This window comes from Apteryx mantelli, chromosome 7 (assembly GCF_036417845.1).
Source record: "Apteryx mantelli isolate bAptMan1 chromosome 7, bAptMan1.hap1, whole genome shotgun sequence".
Lineage (NCBI taxonomy): Eukaryota > Metazoa > Chordata > Aves > Apterygiformes > Apterygidae > Apteryx > Apteryx mantelli.
Window position 1 is genome coordinate 33,531,933 of NC_089984.1, and position 27,976 is coordinate 33,559,908.

General features: G+C 43.6%; 1 protein-coding gene across 1 annotated transcript; it reads left to right on the forward strand.

The window, feature by feature from the left end:
* On the forward strand, nt 1-27,933 carry RBM20 (RNA binding motif protein 20). The gene is made up of 15 exons (XM_067299613.1): nt 1-245; nt 4,387-5,554; nt 7,169-7,230; nt 7,388-7,479; nt 7,812-7,903; nt 10,710-10,853; nt 12,169-12,300; nt 14,184-14,263; nt 14,511-14,513; nt 15,231-15,915; nt 17,801-17,899; nt 19,351-20,020; nt 22,523-22,642; nt 23,566-23,687; nt 27,734-27,933. The coding sequence occupies exons 1-15, from the start codon at nt 1-3 to the stop codon at nt 27,842-27,844; spliced, it is 3,825 nt and encodes a 1,274-aa protein (XP_067155714.1). The 3' UTR covers nt 27,845-27,933.
* Nucleotides 27,934-27,976: the final 43 nt, after the last annotated feature.

Here is a 27,976-nt window from a genome sequence, read left to right on the forward strand (position 1 = left end):
ATGACGCAAATACGTCAGGAATGGCCGAGTTCTGCTTCATCCGGCCCCAGGAGCTGCTCCAACCATCCTCCTGAGATCACTTCTGATTTTATTTGTGTGATCACAGCCACGACCCGACACGGAGCTGCTGTGTTCGCCTCTTCCCCTTGTCCCTTTACCAGTGGCAATCGCCTGGCGTCTCCGCGTATAAACAACGGCAGAGAGCAGTTTGGCTGGAAGTCTCGAAGGAGCAGAAAGGACTCTCGGTAGGAGTCAAGCACTTCACTCTTTCATCAGCTTGGTCAACCTCGCGCTTAGCAGCTTTGTGGTAACATTTTACATTTCATCTTCCTGCTGACTCTCAGGTTGGATGATTGTCCAGATAATAGAGTTTATCATTACCAAGCATATGCAAAACTCTCTTGGCAAAGTACATGTGTACATTGGCTGGGGTTTTGTTTCACTCCCTCAGTAGTATAATGGAGGACTTTAAAAAACATTATTTGGGAAAAGAAGGGTTTTACTTCTAGTTTATAAATGTATTAAGTAGCTTAAGATTTTTAGTGCTCCCCATCATTAGCTGAATTTACTGTGAGACATGATCTTATTTTTTTTTAAATCTATTCTAGTCAGAACTCAGCAAAGAAAAAGTTCTGCTGCAGATGATTTCAGAGCTTAAATTATAAAGGTTATAATTTATATAATTATATAAAATATAAAGGTATATTTTCCTCCTTTCAGCAGACTTTCCAAGCTTTTCTGACCCAGAAAGTCATTTCACTACACCCAAAGAAAATATTTTTTGTGGAGCCGCAGAGAAAGAGAATACTGATTTTAGTATCAGCCGGATACAGTCTAGCAGTATAGGAAAGGGTTCCTACGTTCATTTTGTAACCAATGAACAATCTTTATTGACCTAAGTGCTGATTTTATTCAACAAGCAAAAATGGATTTTAAAGCCTATATTCTTACTGGGATCAGCAAAACAGCGCAACTTAAAATATCGTTCCAATAATTAGTCTATTCTAACAAAGACATATGTTGTTGAGATTGCTGAATTTTGTGTCTTTACTTACACCAGTGTTTGAAATGCAGCTTTGCAGCTCCCTTAATTCAAGAGGCCAAATTCTGTCCTTACATACAAACAGTTAACCCTACTGGAGTAAAATAGTGCATTTTTATTTGAAGGCTAGGTTTACCCCTGGTATCTTACTAGCTTCATCTGTATAACAATTGATATATTTTTACATTTTTGATTTGCTCTTTTAGTACCGCAGCAATTGTTCTGAATGAGTTTAGAGAACGCAGCCCCATGTGTTTTGAATAAATATGTGTTACAGGGAAGGGCTGTTCACACTTCTGCATAACAGAATATGACCGAGTTTGTGCTTGGATAATTAGAAAATGGTTCTCTTTGATGTGTTCAAGAGTCCTGAAATAAAAATTCAAAGTTTTCTAACTGTGTTAGATAAACTGATTTAGAAAAGGTTTGAATGGATGAAAACCAGCATGCAAACAAATACAGTGTCATAAATCTAATAGGAATAGTATGCTAATGCAGAGTAGTCATACCTTTAGAATACTGAAGTATCTCAAAAGCCTTGGCCATTTTAATTAAAAAATGGGCAGTGTAATAGAGATATCTTGGAAAAAAAGTGTGCATTTTGAAACTTTTCAGAATGAAAAATATTAAAAGATTTATCTTTCAAAGATTTGGACGGGAAGATGTAGTTAAATGTGAAGCCAAATGTGTAATATGTGGGGGAGGGAATGCAAAATCTTGGAAGCCATGCAAGCTTCATGCAGGAAGCAAAACCACAAAATCTGCACAGCTTTGAATTAGTCTGTTTTTTTGATGTATTCAAACTCATACTCTATACAGCATTTCAAATATTTGTGTATATAAAAACTTCCTGAATAACTAGTAGCAGCTAAGATCATATCTTTCTTAGTTGTTTTTTTATTTCTTGATTTCAGAAGGTGCCAGGCAACACTTTAAAATCCTTAATTTTGTCCATTGAAACTCAGGCTCCAGGTTATTTGTCTGCTCTAATAGACATGTTCTGTGTTCAGCCTTTTCATCACTCTCGTAGAAGGATTACTCCAATAATCCGGCAGTCTAGATGCTTTACTTTGGACGCTGCGTGTTGCTCGCTGTGCTTGGATGCTAAAAGCATAATAAGGATTACAGGGGGAGCAGATGGGCTCCACTGATTTATGGCGATAGAGCTCTGCCAGTGCTTGCCTTTTCCTTTTGAGCGTCGCGATCTTGGATGTATTTCTTCAACCGTTCGCTCCCGGAGCCGTGCAAAAATGTGTGTGGTTGGTGCAATTCCTCATGGAAACGGCACATGAGCCACCCGGGCTGTTGCTGGTTTTTTTAGGAGGGAAGGAGCATCCTGTCCTTGCCGGCCGTGCAGAGGTGCCCGCTGGGGTAGCCCAAGTGCTAAATAAATAAACAAGCCAAGGGGGCGCTTGCGAGCGCAAACCCTTCTGGGTGCGCGAGGGAGACGGTGCGGGAAGCGCGGGGGTCCTCAGCGCGGCAGCGCGCTGGTCTCGGCTCGGGGGCTGGCGGGGACCCCCGTCGGGGCATGGGCATGCGGTTGTCCAAACGGCATTTTGTATTTCTGGAGACAGATGCGCCGTGCAGTTGCTAGTGGAAGTTAAACGTTAAATATGAAACCCATTCATTTTCTCTTAGTCATACTTGGGAGTTAAGCAGATGTTTCTCTAATTTGTGGTTTTCCAGTGTAGCATGCTGACAAGACATTTATCACTAACTGCAACTTCACCCGTGCAGTTTAGCAAATTGGCCAATTATTAACAGGGAGTGTGGCATGGCCGTTGATGCCCAGCTCCTGCTGCTCGGAAAGGCCTAAATTGAAACTTAATACGTTTTTACAGGACAAATTAATTGAGCTTTGGACCACATCCCTGTTATTCAGCAGTACTCTTGCTCTCATTTTAACGACAAGCGGCCGTTTGTAACGTGTTGAGTAGCTGTGCCGCCTGTTAGCAGAGGCTGCTGGCGACGGCGAAAGCCACGGCTGACGTTTCTCCGGTGGGGCGTGAAGACGGCCGGTGGGATGCGCAGGGGGGGCTGCGTGAGCCCCGGAGGGGGCCTCCGAGGGTGCAGCGCCGCCAGCGCGGGCAGGGTGGCTGCAGCTGCCTGGAGCGGCGGTTGCCTAACGTTTTCCATTATAAGATTTCACTCGCTTATAACTTTGCTAGACTTTACCCATTTGGGATGATCTTTTCTTCTGTTATAGGTCCACAGGCAGCTTTTTCTTTTCTTTTTTTTTTGGGGGGGGGTGAACTGGGGAGATATCCCTGCTATTCCCAGGGGCTCTTCCCAAAGCTGGGAACCACTGTATGCCGGAAACCGTCGTCTCCTATTTTCCTGGTTCAGGAATTGAAGCAGGCATTGCAGTCCTTATATATTCGTCCCATTTAAGAGCCTTAAAGAAGAACACTCAATGCACCTCTGGTTTCTAGAAAGACCTTGATTTTGTCCAGCTGACCCTGTAGAAATTTTGTCTTACGTCCCAGCTGAACTGTGAAAACTTTTCAAGATGGTTTGTTCATCATTCTAGTTGCTGCCATTTCTGTTTCTGAAATAGCTTCTGAAATAGCTGAACAAGTCTCTGATACAAATATTTTTCTTCGTGCTTCTAACATTAGTTTTTGCTCTAGCTTCTGCCAAATCGTTTGCTTTTTTTCCTCCTCTGTATTGCCCTCCACATAATAGGGAGGCTGTTTACTTTTTTACAGAATGGGCTGCTGTGAGCATTAATTAAATGAGAATTGTAAACAGTTAAAATAATTACGAGTGTGATGGTATCGTAGCCTCCTAAATATGTAAGGTGTGAAGTACTTATTGGGTTGGCTTTATAGTCCCATTTTGTGTTTCTTTCTTCTGTGGGAAAAGGGTGACCCTTGTTCTTAGTGGACATGATGGTAACCTCACAAAATCAGGCGTCTCAGCAGGGAGATCAAAGGCTGCATAAGTCAGAAACAGAGCAAAAACCTTAGATGTGGGGGTGGTCTGGGAGGGCTTGTGTTGCCCCTGTCGTTCTGCGTTTTAGGCCTGAATCCTACAGATATTTTAAATGAGCTGAAGGCCAATCCAGAGCTCTCAAGGGGTGGGGAAGGATGAAATGGGGACTTCAAGAGATCCTTTTAAATCAAATTGTTATAGGAAGACAAATAAGTCAAAGATACGGCAGCGGATGCTTAAGCAAAGAGGATGGGTTAAGGCTCTGCTTTTAATCACCATCTTGCTTTTCCTGGGTTTAGGTAAGCTAGATCTCCAAAAGTGGCTGTTTATCCCATGCCACGCTTTAGGAAGAAGCAACCACAGTTAAAATTTAGGTTGATTTAGCTAACCCCTGTCCCGATCCGTTCCAGCGCTGCCAAGCTCCTGGAGAAGACGCCGTTCTCTGTCAGCACCCCGAACCCGCTGCTTCCTTCCCCTGCAAGTCTTCAGCTCGCCCAGCTCCAGGCTCAGCTTACGCTGCACAGGCTAAAGCTGGCCCAGACAGCGGTGACCAGCAACCCAGCGGCTGCCACCGTTCTCAACCAGGTCCTCTCCAAAGTGGCTATGTCTCAGCCGCTCTTTAACCAGCTCAGGCACCCTTCCGTGATGAACGCCCCTCAGGGGCACGCCGCGGGACCGCCGCAGGGGCCTGGCATCGCTAACGCCAGGTTCCCGTCCGGCGGGCTGGCTTTCCCCGCGCAGGGTCCGGCGCTGGCAGCGCCAGGAGGGGGGAGCCTGGGGCCCGTCGGGAGCGCCCCGGCCCAAACCCCGAGCGCTCTCGTCGTGAGCCCCTTCGGGGGCGTGATGGCTGCCGCTCCCCGCCAGCAGGCCGCGGTCGTGGGCCTGAGCAAGGCTGGCCGTTCCTCCGCGGCGGGCGGGTTTTATGAGTACGGCAAGCAAAACGTCCCTGCCCCTCAGGCGTACGCTGCGGACGCGGATCAGTCCAGCCAGCACGGCTTCCTGGCCGGCGGGCCGCATCCCGCCGCCTCCTCCGCCGGCGTCCGCTACGAGGGTCAGTTCGGCCCTTCGAGCCAGCCCGAGCGCGACGGCCAGCCCGGCTTCCAGGAGGACGTCTACGGCGCGGGCGCGAAGGGCCAGCACGCGGCGGCGCTGGCTTTCCCCAGCGAACTGCACGCCAACTCCCATCAGAAGGGAGATCCAGGCCCCGGTACAAACAACCAGTGGGAAAATATCCCTAATTTCGCCAGCCAAAACAAGCCTGACCTCGTGCCCGGCGACAGCGTGTGGCCATCAACAAGTCAGCAGTACGAAATAAGAAACGAGCTGTACAACCCCGAGGAGCCGACGCCTGACACAAAGTTCGGTGCCGTCGCTCCCCCCGCTTTTAACAGGCTCAACAGCGGTAAACAGAGTTTCGGCAGCCCTCGCATGAGGCGGAGCGAGGAGCTGGGCAGCGACGCACCCGCTTTGCCCCCGCGGTCGCTCCAGCCTCACGAGCTGAACGACTTCCACGGCGTAGCCCCGCTTCACTTCCCGCACGTCTGCGCCATATGCGACAAAAAAACCTTTGACCCGAAGGTGAGTGATTTTCCCGGGCTCAGAAGCGTGACCTGAAAAGCGATTCGGTTAATGGGCTTGGAAGGGGCGTTACCCAGGTGTGTGTGTGGCAGTCCGTGGCTGAGAGGTTTTGGTCCTGGCGTGAGAAATGCGAGATCCGGGCTCGAGTCGTTACTCAGCTCTGATCGCTCCGAGTCAGGCAGGGAGGAGCCTGGACTCGATCCCGCGCTTCTCAAGCCAGCGCTGCGACTGCACATCTGCGGCGTCAGCTGGTTCCCCCTTTGCCCTTGTGTTCCTAATCCCAAAGCCTTCCTAATAAAAGCCTCGCGGAAACGGTTTGCTTCAACAAAATAGCACGTTTTGATAAAACGACTCTGCTGGGATGTCCTCCTGCGGAAGCAGGAGGAGCAGCCCTGAGAAAAATGCAGGATTCAGGGGTCCCCAGTAACTTGCCAGGGAAGCCAGAAGCTGCTGAGGACGTGTAGCACAAACCGTGATCCCGATTCTTCCCCATCGCTGGCCCCTTCTGCTTTTTGTGGCCATGTTCACGCCATCGCAGGAGCTCCAAATTCAAGCTTACGCTTGAGAAGAAACTTCCTGATCGTCTGGAGAGCCTGTGCGTAGGATCCCGTCGTAGGTCGGGTCTGGAGAGAGCCGGTGGCCCTTCGAGCCCCGCTGCTGTCGTGGGCTCTGGGGTGGCTCTGCCCTCCCGGGGAGCCCGGCTGAACACGACTTATATCACACTTTTTATATTGCACCGCAGGACCGGTACCTCATGGCACAGGCATGTGTTTTCGTGCTGATGGTGGCCTGACAGAAGTGTGTTATAAAAGCCTGTGTATAGGAAGGGAGAAGGCCAGCAAATGGAATAGTGCCTGATGCTTAAAATCCAATATCTTCTATTGGAACCGGATATTTATTAGCTGGGCTGTGCGCACACCTTCTAGCTGTGGGGTGTTTGAATGTATTTGGCTCTTGCGTGTTTCCCTTTTGCTCTTTGAGCGGCTGCTTGCAAAATTGTCTGTCGTGGTGACTGCTGCAGCGGTGTGAGATAGCCCTGCTTGGGGCAGGCTGGCCTCTCTTGTCATTAGGCCTTTAAAAGTGGGAGGAACGTCACGGTGAGGCTCGGTTGCTCTGTTTGTTGGTGTTTGATACACTGACTCATTTGGTTCATAGAAATGTAAAAAAAAAAAAAAAAAAGAAAAAAAAGAAAAGCTAAATGCATTTCCTTTACTTCCTAATTTCCTAAGCTTTCCTTATCAATCGAAATGAATAGGGGATATCCTGCGTGCTGAGCACCCTTTCTATGGACATTAAAGGAGCTGAGGATGCTCAGTGCCTTGCAGGATGAGCTCTTCAGCTAGCATAAATTAACTGATTTAATAGAAATAAACATTGGTTTAACAGCCAATAGAGAGAAGATCTCCTTTTGTAAAGTAACTGACAGTTTAACCTACAAATAACGTATTTGTAAATGTACTGGGTGAAAGCGTACTTGGCTCCAGTACCTTTCAGTTTGATCTTCAACATGTCAGTATGCTTTTTAGAATAAGGTAAGCTGCATGGAGAAGCAGTCGCTTGTAAATTTGTCTCAGGGTTTTTTCCTGTGCTCATCATCTCTTTGTTTCAACGTAGGACTGGGATCAGCACACTAAGGGAAGTCTTCACATCCAAAAATGTATGGCTTTTTCAGATAAGTAAGTATTATTTTAGAGGCAATCTTCCAACTGAATTTCTAATGGAGCATCCCTTATTTCATTGGCTTTACACCAGGAATTTACTGTCTAATAATTAAGTTTCTGATATTTATGGCACATAATGCATGTTCCTAAAGTTCTTCTTTTTCTTTTTCAGCACTGGTATCCGGTGCGTATTAAGTTCAGGAGATGGAACATTGCATTTATCTCCAAATAATGCATCAGTTTTCAACCCATCTAGTATTGAAGGTGAATGGTTGTGTGTGCAATAACTAAAAATACTTTTTTTAATTAAAAGGAAAGTCAGTCTTTGGGGGAAAAGTGGACATATTTATTAAATAAAATATGATAAAAGCTTTCAAGGTAAACAATTAATAGAAGATGTGCACGGAGAGACTAAAAGGCAAGATTGTGCCTTTAAAGTGTGAATTTATCTTTCTTTCAAACAACAAAGCAGTGTATAATTTAGTACCAAAACTAGAAAATGAGATCTTATATAAATGGAGCATTTCCTACTGAGCACATTAATGCAGCTAATACGAGTCAAGATTTTCATGAAATGTGTGTAATCCATTATTTAGATTATCCACCAAATGTCGGCTCATCTTTTATCACTACGTCAGCAAGATCCTTTGGCCAGCCAGGTCCTACATTTTCTTCTCTTCCATCAGGGGTAAGAGTGAGTATCTAAGCTGATTGACCTCCCTGTTTACATCCTTGTAGAAACCACTTTCTGCTTGCTTGAATTAAAAATATATCAGTTTTAGGCTTCCTTTTAGACAATAATCTAAACATTAGGGTTATTATTTAAATTTACCTGCAGCTCTTTTATGCTTTTGGTTTGGGTCATATAAGAACTTCGTTGTGGATTTTTTTCCATGCTGAAAAGGGGGATAGATTGCTGTGTGTTTACCCATAGAGCTTTATTCCTCATTTTGTGGGACTTTTTGACCCAGGGGGGTCAGCTTCAGCTTGAAATTAAGATTTGGGTTAGTTTTTACTTTTTCAGAGTACTGCTCCCAGGGAGCAACCCGTCGTCTCTCCAGTTATTTACCTTGTAGCAATTGTTTTCTGCCTCCCCCACGCTGGGATCCTTCTCCCAGGTAGCAATAACGGCAGAGGCAGCGGCTGCAGCTCGCTAACCGTTACTCGCTTGGGGCTCCCAGTTCAGTTAAGGGTGATTCATTATGTTGGACTAGCTTTTTCTTTTTTCTTTTCTTTTTTTTAGCGTGTTATTTATGTCATCTGCTGCCACTTTGGTTTGCTTCGGTGCACAGCCTTCGTGTTCTCAGTTTATAAGTCCCCCCAGCATTCGACCCAGGTCCCCAGTGGTGCGTCCCTTCTAGTGCGTGCTTGAATTGCTACCCCAGCGAGCAAAAAGTGCCAGACTGAAGCGAACATTAAAAGTGGTTCTTACACTGAGGAAGCAGAGGGATTATAAAAGAACAGAAATCACAAGAATAAGAACTCCTCATGCACATAATGCAAGTACGAAGGCGTTAGGGTTAAAATGAAGCTCAGCATATTTTGGAAATCTACAGTTAGTGCTGGAGACGTCCAGGGCTCACGTTAGCGTGTCTGTGGAACAGCAGCCGTAATCCAGCGGTTCACATTTTCACCTCGTTGCTTTTGTGTGTATCTTGCCGTGGTCTCCGACATGCCGGAAACCTGGGCTGGCTCGTGACCTCGTGTCGCTGCAGTTTGCCCCAGGCAACATTGACAGAAATGTCACCCAGATTTGTTTAATCGGGTCAGTTCTGCTCCCCGCTGCTTTGCTGCGACGGGGTGTTTGCGGGGGCTTTCGCGCCCGCCTGGCGCAGAAGGCAGGAGCGTGGGGGGGCGCAGAGCCGAGCAGCCGCCTCCGAGGTCAGAGGTGCAGTGGCGGCGGCGGCTGCGGAGGAAGGCTCCTTTTCATCATGTCTGTCAAGCCAGCAGCAAATGAAATTACTGCTAACACCAGTATCATTTCTCCTTAGAATCTGTCGCTATTTGTCATTTAAGCTGCCTGCAGAAGTCCTCCTTCTGAATGATCTGCCCTACTATGAGAGAGAGAAGAACTAATAGCTTTTGGTTTTTCTGGGCTATGTAAATCCCTTTTTTCTTCAGAAGCTCATTGGGGAGACAGGGAGCTATATTAGAGGTGTTAAGACTGAGTTTACCAGCTGTTATTCACCCCACAACCCAGGTGGTTTATAATTTATCACACCTTTGCACGGTAGTATTCACTTTCAGCTAAGCTGCTGCCATTTAACTGAGCAGTGGGAGATTGTACTTGACCCTGCAGGTATCATAAACAAAGTATTCAGATTTCTGGAAGAGCTTGCTACATGCCATCTGTTTGCAAATAACTCTATCCCTCCACAAAAGGCAATTAGAGTGCTACAAGCCTTCACTCAGGCGTGGAGGGCCACTGGCAGCGCAGGGATGGGACTCTCAATTTTCTTATTACCTGTAGAAAAGATTCATGCAAAGATCAAGAAAGGGATAAAGAGTTTGAATAGCAAGAAAGCAAGAAATGGTAAAAAAAAAAAAAAAAAAAAAAAAAATTGTAGGGGGGAAATAATATGGCAAACTGTATGAGGTGCATTTCCATGTTATGCATCAAATAATTTGTTCAACAGATTATCTTTGTAGTAGCTGCCCAAGTGCACTAGCAAGACCCTGTAGAAACTGATTGCAGGGAAAGTTAACTTATAAACTTGTTAAAAATTACGCTCAGTACCCAACACGTAACAGCTCCTTTCAGTTACCGAGTGCAGCTATGGAAGGTGGCTATTCCTTTCCTGGCTGTCATTTACAGCTGTAATTAATGAATGGAGCCAGTTTAACTTCAATCAGCTGACAAGGTTTTTTTGCCTGGTACAGCTCATCCCTTCCTGTAGTATGAGTGTCTGACCGCTTCCTAAGCATGAATTATTGCAGTTTTACAGCACAGCATTTTAATTTAAGTCATTGCAAATTTTGGGGAGGTGGTAACATCTTCCAGTGATCTGATTTAATGCACTGCTGAGTATTTGTCAGAACAGCAGCTAAATCTTTCCAATCCTATATGTGCTTAACATACCATCTCTTAACAAGTGTAACAAAACAAAGAAAAGGAAATATATTTAGGTAGAGAACAGCAGAAGGACTTGAATTCAGCCCCTGGTACCCTGAATACCCCTGTAGTTACCTTTTGTGGAAATATCATTAAACCTGTTGGAACTAGAGCCTCTCTCCTAGAAATCCTGTCTGGACTTTGTCATGTCCTGGCAGGGAGACTCCATTGCGAGCTGTGCTTCAGTTAAAGATACAAATGGAAATGTGGAATGGATGTGTTTAAACTAGGATGTTAAACTATAAGATTTTAAAGAAGGATATTTGTCCTTAATAACAAGTACACAGAGCAGAACAGAACATTTCATTTTTTGCAGAAATGCAAGGTCTTACTGAGTAGCTGGAATATCTAAGATAAAAATGTATTTTGTTTTTTTTTTCAGTTTCCCCAGAGGAAATCTACACTGGGTCGAGTGGTTCACATCTGCAACCTGCCCGAGGGAAGCTGCACAGAGAACGATGTCATTAATCTGGGACTTCCATTTGGGAAAGTCACCAACTATATCCTCATGAAGTCTACTAACCAGGTACGGCACCTTTGGGGCCACTGGTACTGACATATAAATCTGTGGGGAAGAGCTCTTTGTAACAGAAACGTAAGTATATGAAGCCTGCTCTTGAAGTTATAAAAAAGCTGTTCTCTGAAAGACATGATGGCATAAACATGCCCACTGTCCTGCTAGGCATGCTTAAAAAAAATCTCTGAATTAAGAAGAGAAATGTTGTAAAAATATACTTTTTTTTTTCTTTTAATTTGAAAAATATGAATAACTCTGCCGCCTTCTCCCAGTGACTTGTTAGGGTTATTTTCAAACTTCTGTGGTTCTGTTTTGGAGTATTTCTTGCTTTCTCACCCATCGTTGTAGAGCTGCACGAGGCAGGGAAGAGTCACTTACACCCTGTTCTGATTCAGCTGCCCTCCCGAGGCTGAACTGTTGCTCCAGCAAAGGCAGGTCGGGCAGTGGTGCAAGCAGGGGCGAGCAGCAGAGCCCCCAAGGCAGGGCTGCGCTGCGCGACCTGGAGCACGGTGCTGGAGGAGGCTGCTGCCCGCTCACCCCTTTAATCTGCACCAGGTTGTGGCAGAGCTCAACCTTCAAGGTGGTTTTAGACCCCAGGAGGTTAAGCCTACTAGCGGTGGCAGTGGGCAAATCTTCTCTCACATACTCGCAGCAGGCAGAACGGATGGATGTGGAATTCACTCCAGTGGGAGATGTGTGAGATCCCAGCACGTTTCCAAATGCAGTCAACACACAGCTGTGAGTTTTCGTCGGTCAGTTGAACCAAAGTCACATCAAACACAATTTTCCTGTAAATAAAAGTGCTGGTTAACAGCATTCAGATTTTTTATTCTTTTTGGCTTTTGTTGCTCTGGCTCCTCACGTCCTGGTATTCTGCTTTTTTCTGAATACTGGGTGGTTCTGCGGCCGGCAGCCTCGGGAGCAGCGCGTGCTGCAGCGTGGCAGCTCTGCACCCTGGCAGCAGCTCGCCACGAGCGCAAGGACCAGTGGCGAAGCTGGGAAAAGGTGATGTTTTCATCTATCAAGAAAGATTAGATTCCAGTCATTTAGATTTTAACTGAACTGGCTTCTTCAATCTGTGCTTTTAAGTTGCATATCAGCTTTCATAGTTGGGCTGAAACCATTATTTTTAGTTAAAAGGAGGGTGAGCAGAGGATCATGTGTTATTATTTTAGTTCCAGGACTTAAAAGCTACCCAGTTCTGTACTACCAGCAAATTTTACATAAGAAGAATCCAAATGAAAATTATTGAGCTGCCTTTTCTCTCTTATACTCTGTAGTTTTAATATGTAGTAGATTTTAAAGCTCTCCCCTTTTGTGCTAGGCCTTTCTGGAAATGGCTTACAGTGAAGCAGCACAAGCCATGGTGCAGTACTACAAAGAAAAACCTGCTATGATAAATGATGACAAATTACTTATTAGGATGTCTAAAAGATACAAGGAATTGCAGCTGAAGGTAAGAGCAGATTCCTGAGTTACCATGGCATGTCCATAAGAATACATCTAAAAATCTTTGCTGAACACTGATTTCTAATTAATGCTTTGATATTTTGGAAAAAGAAATGAAGAAAGATAAATTAATCAATGTATGTTAATGATCTTATATACTTAGCTGCTTGCTGTTGTTCTGCATTTTAACCATTTGAAGAGATCCCATTTTCTCTGGTTTTCTCATACCATTACTTCAAATTCCCTTCCAAGCCTCCTTCTGAGCAGGCTCCCCCAATTGCTTGTCTAGCAAAGGTCTAAAACACAGCCAAGTGCGAAGTGCTATAGCTCAGCAAAAGTAAGAGGGTCCCATCCTTCTAGGCAGGCATCAAGCCTGGTGCAGTGCTTTCCACTGCTTGCGTGCTCGAGCTGTTAATGCAATCTCCATGCCTGGCAGAGGAGGCAGCGCTAAGCACCACACTGAGTATTTGGGTTTTGTTTTTCCTGTGACTGAGCAAGAAGTAACTGAACTACCTGAAAAGCGAGACGTTTTACAGAGATTCAGGGCAGAGGAATATTTGGTCTTTGGACGTTCTGTAGGGAGTGTGACACTTGTGATGTGAACACCTGAGTGATCTCCAAAAATCAGTGCTCTTGAGAGCTTATTTATGGGAGCTTATGTACTGTCATATATAATGCTATGGAAATAACGTTTCTTATGAAGACCTGGACTGGAACTGGTGATGCAGAGCTGAAAGGCTTCATATTATCTTACCCAACACAGCATAAGGTTATTTTATAAAATAACTCTGTAGTGCTCCAAGTTAAGAGGTTAAGAGCCCTTTCATGAGCTTTGAGGAAAAATAAATAACTCAGATGATCTGCTTTCACCTTTGGAAAAAATCTCTGTCTCTCCTGTATGCATATAAGAGTTTAAGGAGACTTAAAGGAGTTGCCAGAAGTCCATGAACTGGGACAGTCTTTCTTATTGTGGTATTGTGAGGCATTCAGGGGTAAGGTAGTGGAGACTGTACATCTTAGCGTAGGGGCTGAACAGGAATTGCCTAGCCGAGTGCAACAGTTTGGCTATACTTCAGGAAGATTTTCAGCAGTTCCAGTGACAGTTTTTCAGGTCATGGAATTATTTTTCTCTGCCTTAGCAAAAGCTGTTTTTCTTTCTTTTTTCTTTTTTTTTTTTTAAAGGACAGCAACATGAAAGAGGGAACATGCATGAACTATTTACTGCTACAGCCTGCTCTGAGTTCTTGCATGATAATGTTGCTCAGCTGCGTATACTCCAAGTGCCTGATGAATTGCATGCACTCCGGTCTGGAGTAGTGCATCTTTTGTAAATGATCTTCAGTCTAAAGTAATCAACATTTCCTGTGCGCATCTTTCTTGCACCTTGTTTTTCTGAAGCTTCTGTGTCTATACATACTCTTTTAGTGCCATACTCCAGAATGAGCTAAACCCTGAAATGAGGTGAAGGCAGTTCATTCCTAGGGGCAGAGAGAGGCTGATATATCTATTTTATTCAGGTATTAGAATGATGGTCTGATTCATTTCCTCTTGCATCCAATTCCTAGAAAACATACTGTAGTGAATGCCTAACAGAGATGTACAAGCTAGTTTTCACAGCCTATTATAGAAGCCTTTCTTCTATTATAGAAATATATGGAGACAGTGCTACAGTGTAACAGAGCAATTTTTCCATTTGTACCATTTTACTGCTTTGATTATTTTATTGAGATACCAGTTGTAGAAAAGACTGTAACAAGAACACCGAATCCAAACATTTCTCAATGGTAGTATAATGAAATGATGCATGAATGCTGTTTCTTACAGGATGCATCACCTAAAATAGCTTGGAGAGTAGTGCAGCATGCTAAACAGTGCCTTTGTCTTGCTTAGAAACCAGGTAAGAACGTGGCTGCTATCATCCAGGACATCCATTCGCAGAGGGAGAGGGACCTGCTCCGGGAAGCAGACAGGTAACTCTCGGCAGTGGCAGCCCTGCCTGCTGGCTTGACCTGGGGTATTCCCTGCTCTCCGGACAGGGGGCCGCAAGTCTGGGCAATGCAGAAAGTTTCTGCATGGTTTGGGATTGGGACTCGCATAAGTCTGTAGCCTGAAAGTAGAATAAGAATAAGCCTTGTCTGTGTGCTTCCCTCTCCATCTCATTTTCTTTATTTTGGATTTCATTTTCAATCACTGAAAAGATACAAGTGGGTACAATAGTAGGTGCAGGACCTAGGTAATAAGATGAGATTGAAACTGTGCATGTTATGAAAACAAATTAAATATTTTACTCACTGCTCTTTACCAGTTACTGCTACCGATGATGATTATTATTATTCAGAAAATTCACTTGGCATTTGAAGAACACACAAATCAAGCTATTCCCCTCTCCTCCCCCTTGAATGAGAAACGTAAAGGCTAGGGGTGCTGGAAGACCTAGAGAGACAGTTCAGATTAAAATGTATTTGGGTGTATTTCTGATCAGACTGGCTTCCATTAGTAGTTTCCGGACCTTCCAGCAGAAATGGAGAGAAATCACAATCTTACAACGTCTCCTTTTAAACAGGTGACCTGTGTCACTTTTGCCTCAGAGACGCTCTAGATGGTTGAGCAGGCTGTCGTTGTAAGGCTACTCACATATTACAAGCTTTTAATGCTAAACCCCTATGAGAGGTTTTTAGGAATGAATGAATATATATCTGTGGGGATTTGGTTAAGCTCTGTGGATATGAGCATGGCACTGCCTTTTCTCCTGCTCACTATGCCTGCGGCTGTGCAGTGCATGTATGCGAAAGGCCTGGGGTGTTAAAGGGGTTGTCCCCGATGGTCTCAGGTGCACACGTATCAGTGTAGTTCCCGGTGTGTTCCCAGCGTACAAGGACTCAGTGTGGATCACAGTGGGTCAGACAGAGTCACAGCTGCCTTCTCCCTCTCCAACAGGTACGGCACGGAGAGGCCCCGCTCTCGCAGCCCCATAAGCCGCTCCCTGTCGCCCAGATCCCACACTCCCAGCTTTACCTCCTGCAGTTCACCCCACAGCCCACTGGGAACCAGCAGGACAGACTGGGGGAACGGCAGAGAGTCATGGGATCAGTCCCCGTATTTGAGAAGGGAAGAGGAAAGAGACAGCAGAGAATGGCGAGAAAATGGGGACGAGAAGAGGGATAGGACTGACACATGGGTACATGAGAGGAAACATTATTCCCGACAGCTGGACAAGTTTGATTTGGATGAACGGATTGAGGGAAGCAGAGGGCACAGGGAAAAATATTCAAGGAGTGGTTCTCCTGGCTCCCTTCACCCTTTATCTGGCTACAAGAGCAGGGAAGATGACTATTACAGAAAAACCTCTAAGTCAAAATCCGACAAGTTTCAAAGGCAGCTGCAGGAGTTACCTGGGAGATCTAAGAGAAAGGAAGAGGCAAAGTTAAGGGAGCGGAGACATTCTTACAGTGAGGACGCTGCGAGGGAGGAGACGGCTGAACAGAAGCACAGCAAAGCATCTGAGGGCTCCAGGCAAAAACTCAGCGATAAGAATAAAGTTAAGAAAGCTGACAGAGACCAAGAGGAAGATGCTGCTGCTGAAGGCAGTGACGTGAAGGAAACCAAGCCTCCTGAGAATGAGGTAAATAGAGATCCCAAACTGTACGTACAAAGAAGGTAAATGATGAAATAGTGTATTTTCTGAAGTATTTTAGACCAGTTGTTATTGGTGTGGTGCTGGGGACATGCAAGGTTTTACCATTATGTAATCAGGGAATATATTCCTAAAAGAGACCTTGTGAGGCCATCTCATCCACCTCTTTGCGCCCATCTGTGCAGATCTCTTACGGCATTCCTATCTTGGGTACCTGGATGTCATCTTTCCATTTCATGCACCGAGCCTCCAGGTAACCAGTAAGAAAATGGGGACGGACAACTGAAAACAAAACCAAATGAAAATCTACTGCTTGCATGCAGGTTGTACATGTAGGGACAAGTTGGCTCACAGCTCTCTCTTCCAAGCCTGTGTGTTTCCCCGCTCCAGCTGCTCTCTCTGCATCTGTCACCTCCTTTCCCCTGCCTGTGATGTGGAGCAAGTTATCTGGGAATTTAGTGGTACTTTACAGGGATAGGAAATATTTGTAGGAAAATACAGGGAATTGGTCGTTATACTGCCAAAATGGGGAATGAACTTTTAAATCCAATGTGACACTTTTTTTCCGTCAGCTCAGCAGAGCAGCTGGTATCTAGTAATTGTATGTTCCTACCCTCAACAGCAGAGTGAAGGGAGTGGTGGAAGAGACCCCTTGGCAGAAGCATTGAATCAGCTTTCCCATAAAGTTATGAGATGTCTGGGATAAAACTCCCAGTTGGTGAAGTAACAGTGTCCTCTGAGAAGGAGTGGAGAGGGAATGGTTCAGGGATGCCTCATTCACTCAGTCCCAGCACAGCTCATGCTCATGTCCCCACCTTACGGGGATCTTGTTACTGGCTTATGGCCACCTTGCCTCCCCCAGGCCTTCCTGGGGATACGCTCCCTCCATCCGCCCACAGGGACGCTGGCACCAGAGGCTGCAGAGCTGCTATGCTGACTGGGGTCCATCTGTCGCTTGCGACTTTGTGTTGCCAGGGCTGTCTTTAGTTGACCTTGCATTCTTTCTTCTCATGCAGGGGAAAGCTTGGTAGAGATCTCTAGATCATGTAACTCAGCTAGTCTCTGTAACAGGCAGCAACACTATCTCATGCCGTAGACGTGTGTCCGTACCAGCTTTTGTCATCTTTCTCTTTTGGTTGGTATTTCACTGTGATGGATGGCTCCTTGGGAGGATATTTCTCTCTTATGTACAGAAATGTCAGACCAAGCTTCCCGAATCACCAGTGTCGCACACTCCTCTGTATATTTTTCAAGTCATTTTGAATTGGCACTGTTAAAGGCACACCTCTCTGGGGACTACTGCTAACAATTTAATAGGGAGTAATAGAGCTGGCTGCTCTTGAACTCACACTTTTGCTCCATCCCTCTTTTACCAAGTGTTAGGTAATACTGTGATTTTTTGTTCTTCCAAAGTATGAACTGTGCAAGCAGTTGCATTCTCGACTGATCCAACATTAATAAACAAAACAGTTGAGGTCTTTGCAGAGTTTTAACAGTGCTGCTCTCCTAACCAAGTCTGAGCCAACATAACAGATGTGGGTAGAGAACAGAAGAGAGGAGGCTGGAAATTTTAATGAATTCACATTCTTCCCCACCTGTCTTCCAGCCAATTCTATGATATAAATTACATCTCTCTAATTTTGTTTCAATTTCTTTTTCTTAATTCTTATTTGTGCAGCTTTGCTAATGGAATCCAATTCTTGGGTCTTTTCCCACAGTCCAGTTGACTTGCATAAACTTTAGAAATAAAGAATGTGACCGTGTGAGTGACTTTGCTTCTGTAGACCCAGAATAGAAACATAATAGAAGAATAGAAACATAATAGAAACACCACTGTGTGTTGCTATATGTGTATATAATGTATTTATTTTAGCTTGGAAAAAAGGAGCAAGTTCCAGAGAAGAGCTCGCCTTCAGCTAATAAACAAGGAAAAGAATCTGGAGAGATTCTGGAAAACACAAGAAAAGAGAAGGTTAGTTGCACATTGTTGGTTTACCTTCCACGATAAAGTGAGTGAAAACCCAGATTTGGTAGCACATTTTCCTAATTGAATTATTAAACCCCCAAAGAAAGTCATGTAGACAGTTTACAGAAGAGGGTTGTCTAAATTAACTTGCCTTATCTTGACCTCTGCTTTAAGGAGTAGCTTCTTCTGAACTCCCAGAGCTCTTTTTTTAGTTGCTCTTTGCCCATGTACATTGCTTCACATGCATAGCCCTTGGCACTGGCAACTGTAAGTAACGTATGCCCAAATGAACTGTGTAACTTTGCAAACTGTGCCCAAAAGTAGGAGACATGGTCACTTAGTAGAGAAAGAGGAGATTAACAATGAAAACTTTTCAGAATATCAGCCCTAAATAGACTATAGATAGTAGCCTCTTTTGATTGTTTCTGTTTTTAATTAGATGATGTCTTTATAGCACCCCTGCTGCAGCATCGCAGTAGGGTACAGCAATGTCCTTGGAATTCCTCCAGCTTCATATCTCTAGGGTCATGGATTGATGGTCAGATATGGAAGCTATTGATATCTGTTGCTGTAGAAAACTGATCTCCTGGCAAGAATGGTGTCGACTCCCAGAGTTTTTGTGCTGTTTTAGGATTCTAGGAGGGGAAGTGTGGGAATGGCTACACAGAAGGGGAATACAGATTATTAATAGATTATGTGCACACGATGATTCTGGGACTTGAAATCTAAGTTGCACCAAGTGTGTATTGAAAGTCATATATACCTTATAATTCTAATTCTTCTGAAATCCAATATTAGTGTCTGAGAATCCTAAGTCTATAACTGCATGTATGAGGTATTTCAGATTATAAACCTTTGAGTATAACTGTAAAACTGATTTTTCTCAAGGTCTAGGCCAACCTCTACCAACACAGTCCCTGGCAGAGGGCTCTTGCTGGTGGAAGGAAATGACTACAGAAGGTAGCCACATTTTCTCAGTCGTTGTAGGAAATTAAAGGACCTAATCCAGCAAAGTAAAAGCTACAATGGCTAGATTGGGGTTCAGTATATTCTCGTTGTGGTGCCTATTTCTGGTCATCTTGGGATGGAGGTAGAGAAAGGGGAGAGGATAATTTCCTTGGGGTCACACAGCGGAGTATGACTAGTGTGACAGGTTGTGCCTTGTTCTGCTGTTTACAGGAAAGCAGGAAGTGGGAGACGGAAGAGTCATTCTTCCCCAGGGCAGTTACAGGATCTCCCTAAAGTGAAGCTTATATGATTATTTTTAAAAGATTGCTTGTTCTTGTAAGGTTTAAAATCATAGCACCAAGGCATGTTGTTCTTTGGATCTAGAATAGAAGAGGGGTTAGGCATGGCCAGTTCAAAATTTTCCCTGGTTACTGATGTTCAAAGCCCACTTTTAACAATGATGATCTGTAATCACTGATTTCTCAAATTTTTTTACATCTTCGTGACAGGAAAGAGACTGGGAGAGTGGAAGTGAGATAGAAGGTGAGACCTGGTATCCTGCTAACATGGAGGAGTTAGTGACAGTAGATGAAGTGGGAGAAGATGATCTAATTATGGAGCCTGATATAACTGAGCTTGAAGAAATAGTACCCGTTGATCAAAAAAATAAAGCCATCTCAGAAACATGTCCCTGTATGTCAACCATGTTAGAACTGAAAAATGATCATAGCCACTTAACCAGGAGTGAAGACAAATTTGCCCATAAAGCTTTAGAAACAAACTTCAGATCAGCAAAGGGCAGTGTAGCTTCTTCCGGTGGCTGTCAGGATGATGAGGATGATGAGGATGATGATGCGGTTACTGAAGCATCAAGTCTAAAACTGGACCCTGAGCAGAAGCCAGAGGAATCACAAGAAGACCAACCTGCTAAGGAGTCTGATCACCAGCAGAAGAAAGGAAAAATTGATAAAAGCTCTGACGTTCATTTAGAGCCTGAAGATCACCATATACCTTCTGTTCAGTTGAAAGAAGAGACTCTCCAGCTCCCTGACACATTTATAGATGATTACAAACAGATGGGATCACAAGGAGCTGAGAGTAGAGAAGTCATGGAAATGCTTGTTAAAAACGCGGGTGAAGAAACAAGACATGGAAGCCAAGAGAGTTCAGAGGCCAAGGGTAACTATCGTTTTTTTTCTTTTCAGCCTGCAGAGAGCTTTGCATGTTTTCTCTGACAGTAGATTGAAATTTATTGCTAACCAGAATAAATGTTGCTAATAGAATCAAGACTTGTCCTTGGAGCAGCTCAATAAAAGAACCCCACTGCCTTTCGCCAAGCTAAATCATTAGAGGCTTTTAGCTGAATAGTGTAAAGGAAACATGATAAGCAGCTTGCAAGCTTTCTTCAAGGCATAAGATGCTATAATTGTCAACTCAAGGTTCACATGAGTTTAGCTGAAGTCTTTCAGTGCCCTGCTAAATTTACTTTGAATTGTCAATGAAATGAGTGACAGTCTCTGAAGGTCAGCAGAGAGGTCTCTCTCATGTCTGGCTGGCTCCTAGTCAAGGTGGGTATTCTTACGTGCTGTACAGAAGTGTTAGTAACATGGAAATCATTTGTAGATTGTTACTTCTTGGTCCCTCTTCACACAAATACATGCCTTTTGTCAGGACTTGCCCTATCATCTTCTGTTATCTACCGCATGCTGCCTTTAATATAACTGATATGACATGCTGTGAGATAGTGCCAATAAATGTAATCATAGCTGCCTATTAGTATTTTTGCTGTCAGAAAAAAAGTCTTGAGTGTCTAAAATTCACTTCAGTTCCCTGTCACTCCTTCAAATGAAACACAAGTGAATGGACTGGGCATAATGAAAGGAAGTGGAAAACAGCATATATCATGTTTGCCAGGAATGCTCTTTTTTGGTTGTTACTGTAGCCTGTGTGATGGAGAAGAATTTGTGAACAGAAGTTGCTGGAAATTTCCTGAGTGTGCCATTTTTCCACCAGAAAATGCAGAAACATTTAATGTAAATGTCTCACTTTGAACAAACTTCTTCCACCAGGACAGGTTTGAAACTCACTTGGTTTTCAAAACTCATCTGCCTGGCCTGAAGACAGCTTGCCAAGCTTTGCACCTTTGGAGATAACACTGCCTTGCGAATTCCTCGGGACTGGGGACCACAAAGTTTCCAGGCTTTTGGGCCAGCTGGCTCTCCTGGGCTGCCCACTTCACGGGCAGTCAGCTGACATGAGAGTTGGGTATCCCAAGAGACAGTGACTTGGGCGTTTTCAGCATCTAAGCTTCCAACTTCTTGGAAGGGAACCTGGAAACTCCAGGGGAGCTTGTGCTTCCCAGGCTTCTGCCTGGACTTGATGTCTGGGATCCTTGGTGCAAGGCAGGGTCTTCGGGCTCTAGGCTCTCTGCTAATGCAGCTGCCAGTTCAGGAGGCCTAGAAATCAACTTAGGCAGGACTTAAGTTGCAGCAAAGGCCCTGGGTGTCCTGCAAACACCCATCTGACACTCACGGGTTTTCCAGGATCTGTTCTGCAGAGCTGGAAACCTGCGATGGGCTTAAAGTTAACTTGAAAGCCAACCAGTCAGGATTTTATATTATTTTCTTTTAAATCATGTACTAGGCGTATTTAAAACAATGGAGAGAATTTCATTCTCATAGCCAGAAATTGCAGATCTTTGAACTACAGGCTTGAAAGGCAGGAAGGGTTTGGTTTGGGCAAAAATATATTTGTTTTATGAGAAAACATATCCCTCATCTAGGTGAAATTTGCAATGCAAGAGGAATTTTGTCAGGGTAAGGAAACCAGTTCTTTGATGTAAGAACTGAAGAATGGGAATCAGACCAGTTTATTTGTAATTCTGTTGCTCTGTGATAGCGACTTTCTCTTTTTTTTTAATAAAAGAAATTCACATATTGGGAAGGGAGAATGTCCATCATTCTAACTGGCTTTATCCTCCTCAGCAAATCAATTCACTGTTTTCCATACCTTGAATCTCCTGCCTGTCTGTTAATTTTGATCAGCAGTGACCAAACATCCCATCCCTGCTGGCCACAAAGCAAAATCTTTGAGGGGCCAGGAGCCATAAAGCAGAACCCATCCCTTAGGGAGCTGAGGATGGGAGCAGAGTGCTCCATGGCAGCGGTCCCTGGGGGTCCTGCTAGAGGAAGGTTTGCTCTGCATATGCAGCTAGCTCCTGAGGCACTTTGGTGATTTGCGCTCAGCAGGTCCTGCTGGCTCCCCGCTTTCTCAGCAGCCCTGTGTTAGGGCAGCTCCGGCTCTGGTCGTAAAGCACAGCCCTGCCACAGGGCCCTGTTTGAGCCACATGTGGCTGCAGAGCTGCGGTCTGACCATGCTTGTGCCAGAGGCCTGTATAATATTGTAGATCCACTGAGAGTTTAAAATGTGCAAAGAAAAAAACATAATGAGCGTGCAGTTAGGAACAGAAAAATGATCTACTGGGAGAAAGAGGGGTGTGTGCATCAGTGTAGTCTTGCTGTTGTGAGTTGCACTGAGTAGGCATCCTGTTTGAATAGAAAAGCATTTTTCCAGATTTTACTTAATTTATGGCTCCACCCAGAAAGTATTTCCAAGAAGTTTACGAATGTCTCTTTAAATGAATAAACTGTTTTCATTCAATACATTTGTTCATTTGTTAAGCAAATTCTAGGTACCTGGAAATGAGATCTCTTGAATACCCGGAGGTAGACTCTAAGCGAACCCATTCTCCGCCAGGCTGGGAACAAGAGGACGTGTTCACAGAACTCAGCATTCCCCTAGGTAGGGTCCCTCTCCATCCGCAGGAGATGCCGCCCACTGCAATACCTAGAAGTTACAACAAGATGTCACTTTAAGGCTACTTGCTGTGTTTATTTCTCAGCTCACATGTGAGGAGAATGAAGGGACAGTGTGTATAAAAGAGCAGTGGCTGTTGAAAGAACCGGGCTCTCAATTCTAGATCATTATTAATTTCATTCCAGATAAACGGCATAAGGTAGCATTAATATCAGTAATGAGGTGAAATAAGCTCCCTTGGACTGAACTTTGTCTCTGACCTGAGCCTGATGCAGGGAATATCTGCAGTAACAAAGCAGCAGGATCAATCAGCCTGGGGAGCCCTGGGGAGCCCCAGTTGCTTTGGCTGCTGTTAACACTTTTGAGACCGCAGGGCAGGCACATGCACATCCCTACGGTGACACAAGTCTAAGACATATGGTATGAACAATACTTAGTAATTCAAAAGTCTTTGTCATAAAAGTGTTGGTTATACTTTTTAGTATAACCAAAAGTATTGGTTATACTGTGTGAACACTGGTCATGAGTGAAACACCTGGGAGAACTACATCTTTAAGGATAATTTGCCTAACTTAAGCATGAATTTGCCACTAATAAGTACTGTAGCTATTCCAGCCCTTGAAGTTACACAGTGAAGTTTCCAGTCAATATTATGTGAGAGAAGGTACATTTTAAAATATATATATTATCTGAGAAAGGAGATGTGCGAGGTGTATTTGCAATGCACATGATTTTAAACTGCGGGTCAGTATTGCAAAATTAGGTAAATCAAAGAAGAGAATTCAGTATTCACAGTCTTCAAATCTATGTCACTTAACTAAATAGCATCTTTTTTCTTTAAAAGCAAGTTTACTGTTGGGGGAAGGGTTTCAACTGACATCCTAATGTAATTCAAAATCTCTCTATAGGTGTGGAATTTGTGGTGCCCAGAACGGGGTTTTACTGTAAGCTCTGTGGACTCTTCTACACAAATGAAGAGACAGCAAAGACAAGTCACTGCAGAAGTACTGTTCACTACAAAAATCTTCAGGTAAAAACAGTCTTGAAACTAGCTGACAACTAGCTATTGGGGTGGATTGCGTTCAAGTTCCACAGTGCTGTAAAAAATTACTTTTTATGGTGTGGACAGAATTCAGAAGAAGTTAAGTATACATAAGCAAGACATTGCAGTAGTTGTGAATATTAGCACACTAATCTCTCACTCCTGGGTCCTTGAAATCAACTTATGAATCATAAATAAAATGGGTCCAGGAGATCATTTTCTTATTTCATTTATATTTGGTCCTTGTCACCAGCACAGCGTGCAACTCAGACCATTTAATTCTCTGTTCTTGAGAGTTCCAGACGTTGGTGTCGCTGGGAATGAGCCCAGCAGCCTTTCTTATTTCTTAATTTCATTAGCATTAAACATGCCACTTCTTTAATAAGGATGCTAGTTTTATTTTTGCATTAATGTGAATTTCTGTAGTATGTTTCATCACACAATATTACATGATGCACAGGTATCCAGGGCATTTCCTGTGACCCACAGAAATCTCTCTCTTCTACAGAACAGCACAGAGCACCACTAGTGAATAATTTCTATTAGGATATGCAGATGAGTGTAATTTCTTGTGTAATTACTTGTATGGTTTCAGTAAACCTATACCACTATATTTGATAATAGCACACAGAGACCCCGGGCACTTGCAGTTAAAGCAAAAAACCCTACCTTGGTCACTTTTCAGATGTCCAGTTGCTAGTATAAGTCATTGCAGTTCATGACAGCATGAGCATTAACTGCCCAGTGTGGTGGACTCCTCAGAAGAGGCAGCGTTGCCCCTCATCTCGTTGAGTCTCTGCCTGTGTGCAGTGGTGCAGACACTGCAGAAGACACATTTGCTAGCAATGCCTTTGGCATTTGCACACTTTCAGCAAAAGGCATAAAAGAACAAGGTTGCCTCTTCTTTCTCTGCTCCTTCCCCCTGCGCATCGTAAACACTGGAGCTCTGCTTCTCTTCAAGCAATAGCCATCCTTCCCTAGCTGACTAATAGGTATTAACTTTTCTGTGAATAGTTTTCTTTAAGTGACAGGAAGTCAAATCATTTCCCTGGGAGAATTTTCTTCTTGGCTTTCCTGAAGTTACTTGGCTCTAATCATACAAAGGCCTCTGGCTTTTAAAGATTTTGCCTGCAGAGCAGCTGTTTGCTAGTAATGCATCTTCCAAGTGTAAGCCTGAAGAACAGGTGCCCAGTTTGCATGTCTTTTTTGTGTTTCATACAAGAAAATCCAGAGGGATTCAACAAAGGTAGCACCACTTGGTGCAGGCCACATGTCCCATGTGAGTCTGTCCCAAAGAAACTTATGGTGCTTAGGGAAGGATTGCCCGTCTACCCCCTGCCCCGGCAACTGGCACTGTAGAAGAGGCATTTTTTCCATTTTCTAAATTATTTTGTCAAAGTCATGGAAAACATGTCCAATTAAAACAAAGTCAGCATGAAGAAAATTTTTTTTCTCACCTTTAAGACATTTCCCATGAGCACTGTGGTAGATTTCTAAAACTGACTTGAGATAAAAGCACAAAGACTGCAAGACCAGTTAAAATTAAATCTGTCAAAGATGGTAATGAAAACACTCTGTTCTGTGGAGCCGTAGCTCTTATCTTACTAAATTGAGGAAGTTAAATGTCTGATAAATAACCATACAACATTTGTCCATTCAAGTGGAAACACAGCAAATTTAAAATAATTGTTCTGCATTACTAGAACCCTTTTTGTTGTAGTATGGCTCATTTATGCACTCTGCAAGAAACTTCAGTCTTCTCCTATGATGAAGCAATTTAATGAGTGTACCTACCAATTTAAGAGCTATGGAATCTAACTTTCACCATATCTTAACCTATGGGAGTACTACTGCAGCCTGTGTCTTCCTGTTGTCATGTCTACATTACAAATATCATTGCCCAGTGACAACAACATTGTCCCAGGTGCTCTCATGGCTATGCGTCTTTCTGTTTGATTTGCTACATGTTGTCTTTCACATGATCTCCTTGGAACCATATCCAAAATATAAGACCAGTGTTTGGAATTTTACACAAGCTGAACAGTTTATTTGCCAAATTTCTTCCAAAAGCCTCATTTCCATAAAGATGAGGATTTTGTCTTGAAGTAGAACAGTCAACTTCATCTGTGTATGGTGCCTCCTGAAGAATAACAATCACTGGAAAAAACTTCAACTGTTTCTTCACCAGCCTGGTAGACTTTTTGCAATTTTCCATCCTCTTCAGCATAACAAATAATTTCCCAGGTGGTATTTGTATTTACAGATCCACTGCATTTTCAATATCCAAAAAACCCACCATTTGGCCATCCCTCCCACCACTACTACAAAAAGCTTTCAGATTCATCTAGTGTAAGCTACCATTGGGCAAATCAGTGCAGCATTTTATTTTGTTTTCCTCTGTTTTTTTGCAGTATTCATCAAAAACTTGTATTTAAAAGAAAAATATTTCTTCCTTTACTGCCATTTTATTATAATCTGAATTTCTGGTTTGTGAACTTCAAAACTGGTGATTGTGTTACTCATGATAGCTGACATTAAGATCCACCAAAGGTGGTGGCTAAGCCCTTTATTATCTTTGAAAACCTCAGTCTTAATTTGGTGGGTAATTATTAAAAAACAAAAAGCATGGTTTATCTGATCCAATGACAAGTGTTAGTGATTTATTACAGTTCATGGAGTACGGAACACTCCTCCCAACCTTTACAGTTTTTATATCTCTGTATGCTACAGTAGCATTTACTCTGGCCTTCAGCCATGTGGAATTTTGTACTCTAGGATCAAGATTAAGAGTTGTGTAATTTCCATAGCCAAATCTCTCTATTCAGAGTAACAGGGGTGTAGTCATCGTTTTGTCAAAGGTATGCCTACCTTGAACCTTTACTGAGTCCCTTTCAGATGTACCTCTTACCTCCAAAACTTGTATTTACCTGAGACAACCTGTTCTAGCACACCCAGAAAGTCCCTAGTTTCTTTACACCTGTTTCTCATTCCACCTCTTCTCCATGGATGTCAAAGAGTAAACTCCGCTTGGGGGAGTCCTGCAACTAGACAGTGTTTTGCAGTGACTTGAAATGGCCTTTTCAAAACAAACCAGAATGCTTAAACAGTTCGAAAGGAGAGTTTTAGGATCCTAATAACACTCAGGTCAGTTATTCTTGCATGTGGTGTGTGTCTGTAACAATGGGTATAAGTCATTAATAAGACCATCTCTACATCATTGTATGGGTATTTCCCATGAGTCTCTCAAAACTAGGTGCTGGTGAAGAAGCTTCTTTCCATTCTGTTCCTACGTCAGTTGACCTTGAATAAACGCTTTGTGCACCACTTTCAGGCACACATCAGTTCATCTTCCATTTTGTGTGCATCTCTGCCAACTAAGAATACTGCCAGAAGGTTCAAGGCCTCACTGGCCACTTCTGTATTTTCAAATCACCCTGGGTATTTAGAGCTCTGAAATGCTTTATCTTAAAGCAGCACAATATATGTAAATGCTCGAGCCAGATTGCTAAATTGCGTTAATTGTTACTGAGTTTGATTCTTCCCTTAAAATGCTCTCATGAACATGGTATATGTCTGAAAATGTAATGTATATGCTTTAAATTATGACTCAGAAACTCCATCTACTCTGTCACACCAGTTTTATCCTAGCATAATTCAGCTGACTTAATGGTGTTAGTCCTTGCCCTATAGTTTATGGGAGTAGTAAGTAGTCAGTTTATGTTTGCCAGGAGAAAAGGTGAGGTCTAGCTACACAGACTGATGAGGAATCATGGTCGTTGTCCTCCTGGTTCTGTCACCAATTCGCCTTATGGCACAGAGTTAATCACTGAACTTCTTAGGCTCCCTGTGTGTTAAAGTAGTTTGTCTGACACAGCTATATTACCTGGCTTGAAATTTCACCAAAATAGGGCTTCTATGTGTTTTCTTCCCCTGTGAGGTGTTGGGAGAGTGTAAGAGCTCTGAAGAGGTGTAAGCATCCTGTGTCGAGTTTCTTCAGCTTTTGTACAGATGCTTTGTTTTTGATGTGATTGCAGAAGTATCTATCCCAGCTTGCAGAAGAGAGTCTGAAAATGAACGAAGAAGGCAGCAGTCTGCGGCAGGATGACGCTGGAATTGTTCCTCACTTTGAGAAGAAAAAACTATGATGTGGATGAACTGGAAGAGCTATAATGAGTGAATGCTGATACTTCTTTTTTTATTTCTATGATAAAACTGTCAATTTGCACTGTACAGAGGAGGGGAAATAAAGAGCATGTTCCATGCATCTATGCCCAGAG

Coding starts and splice junctions, on each gene's coding strand:
- RBM20 (XM_067299613.1), top strand. CDS start 1: ATGACGCAAATACGTCAGGAATGGCCGAGTTCTGCTTCATCCGGCCCC. Junction 7,231..7,387: donor TGTATGGCTTTTTCAGATAA/GTAAGTATTATT, acceptor TTTCTTTTTCAG/CACTGGTATCCGGTGCGTAT. Junction 22,643..23,565: donor AGAACTCAGCATTCCCCTAG/GTAGGGTCCCTC, acceptor ATCTCTCTATAG/GTGTGGAATTTGTGGTGCCC.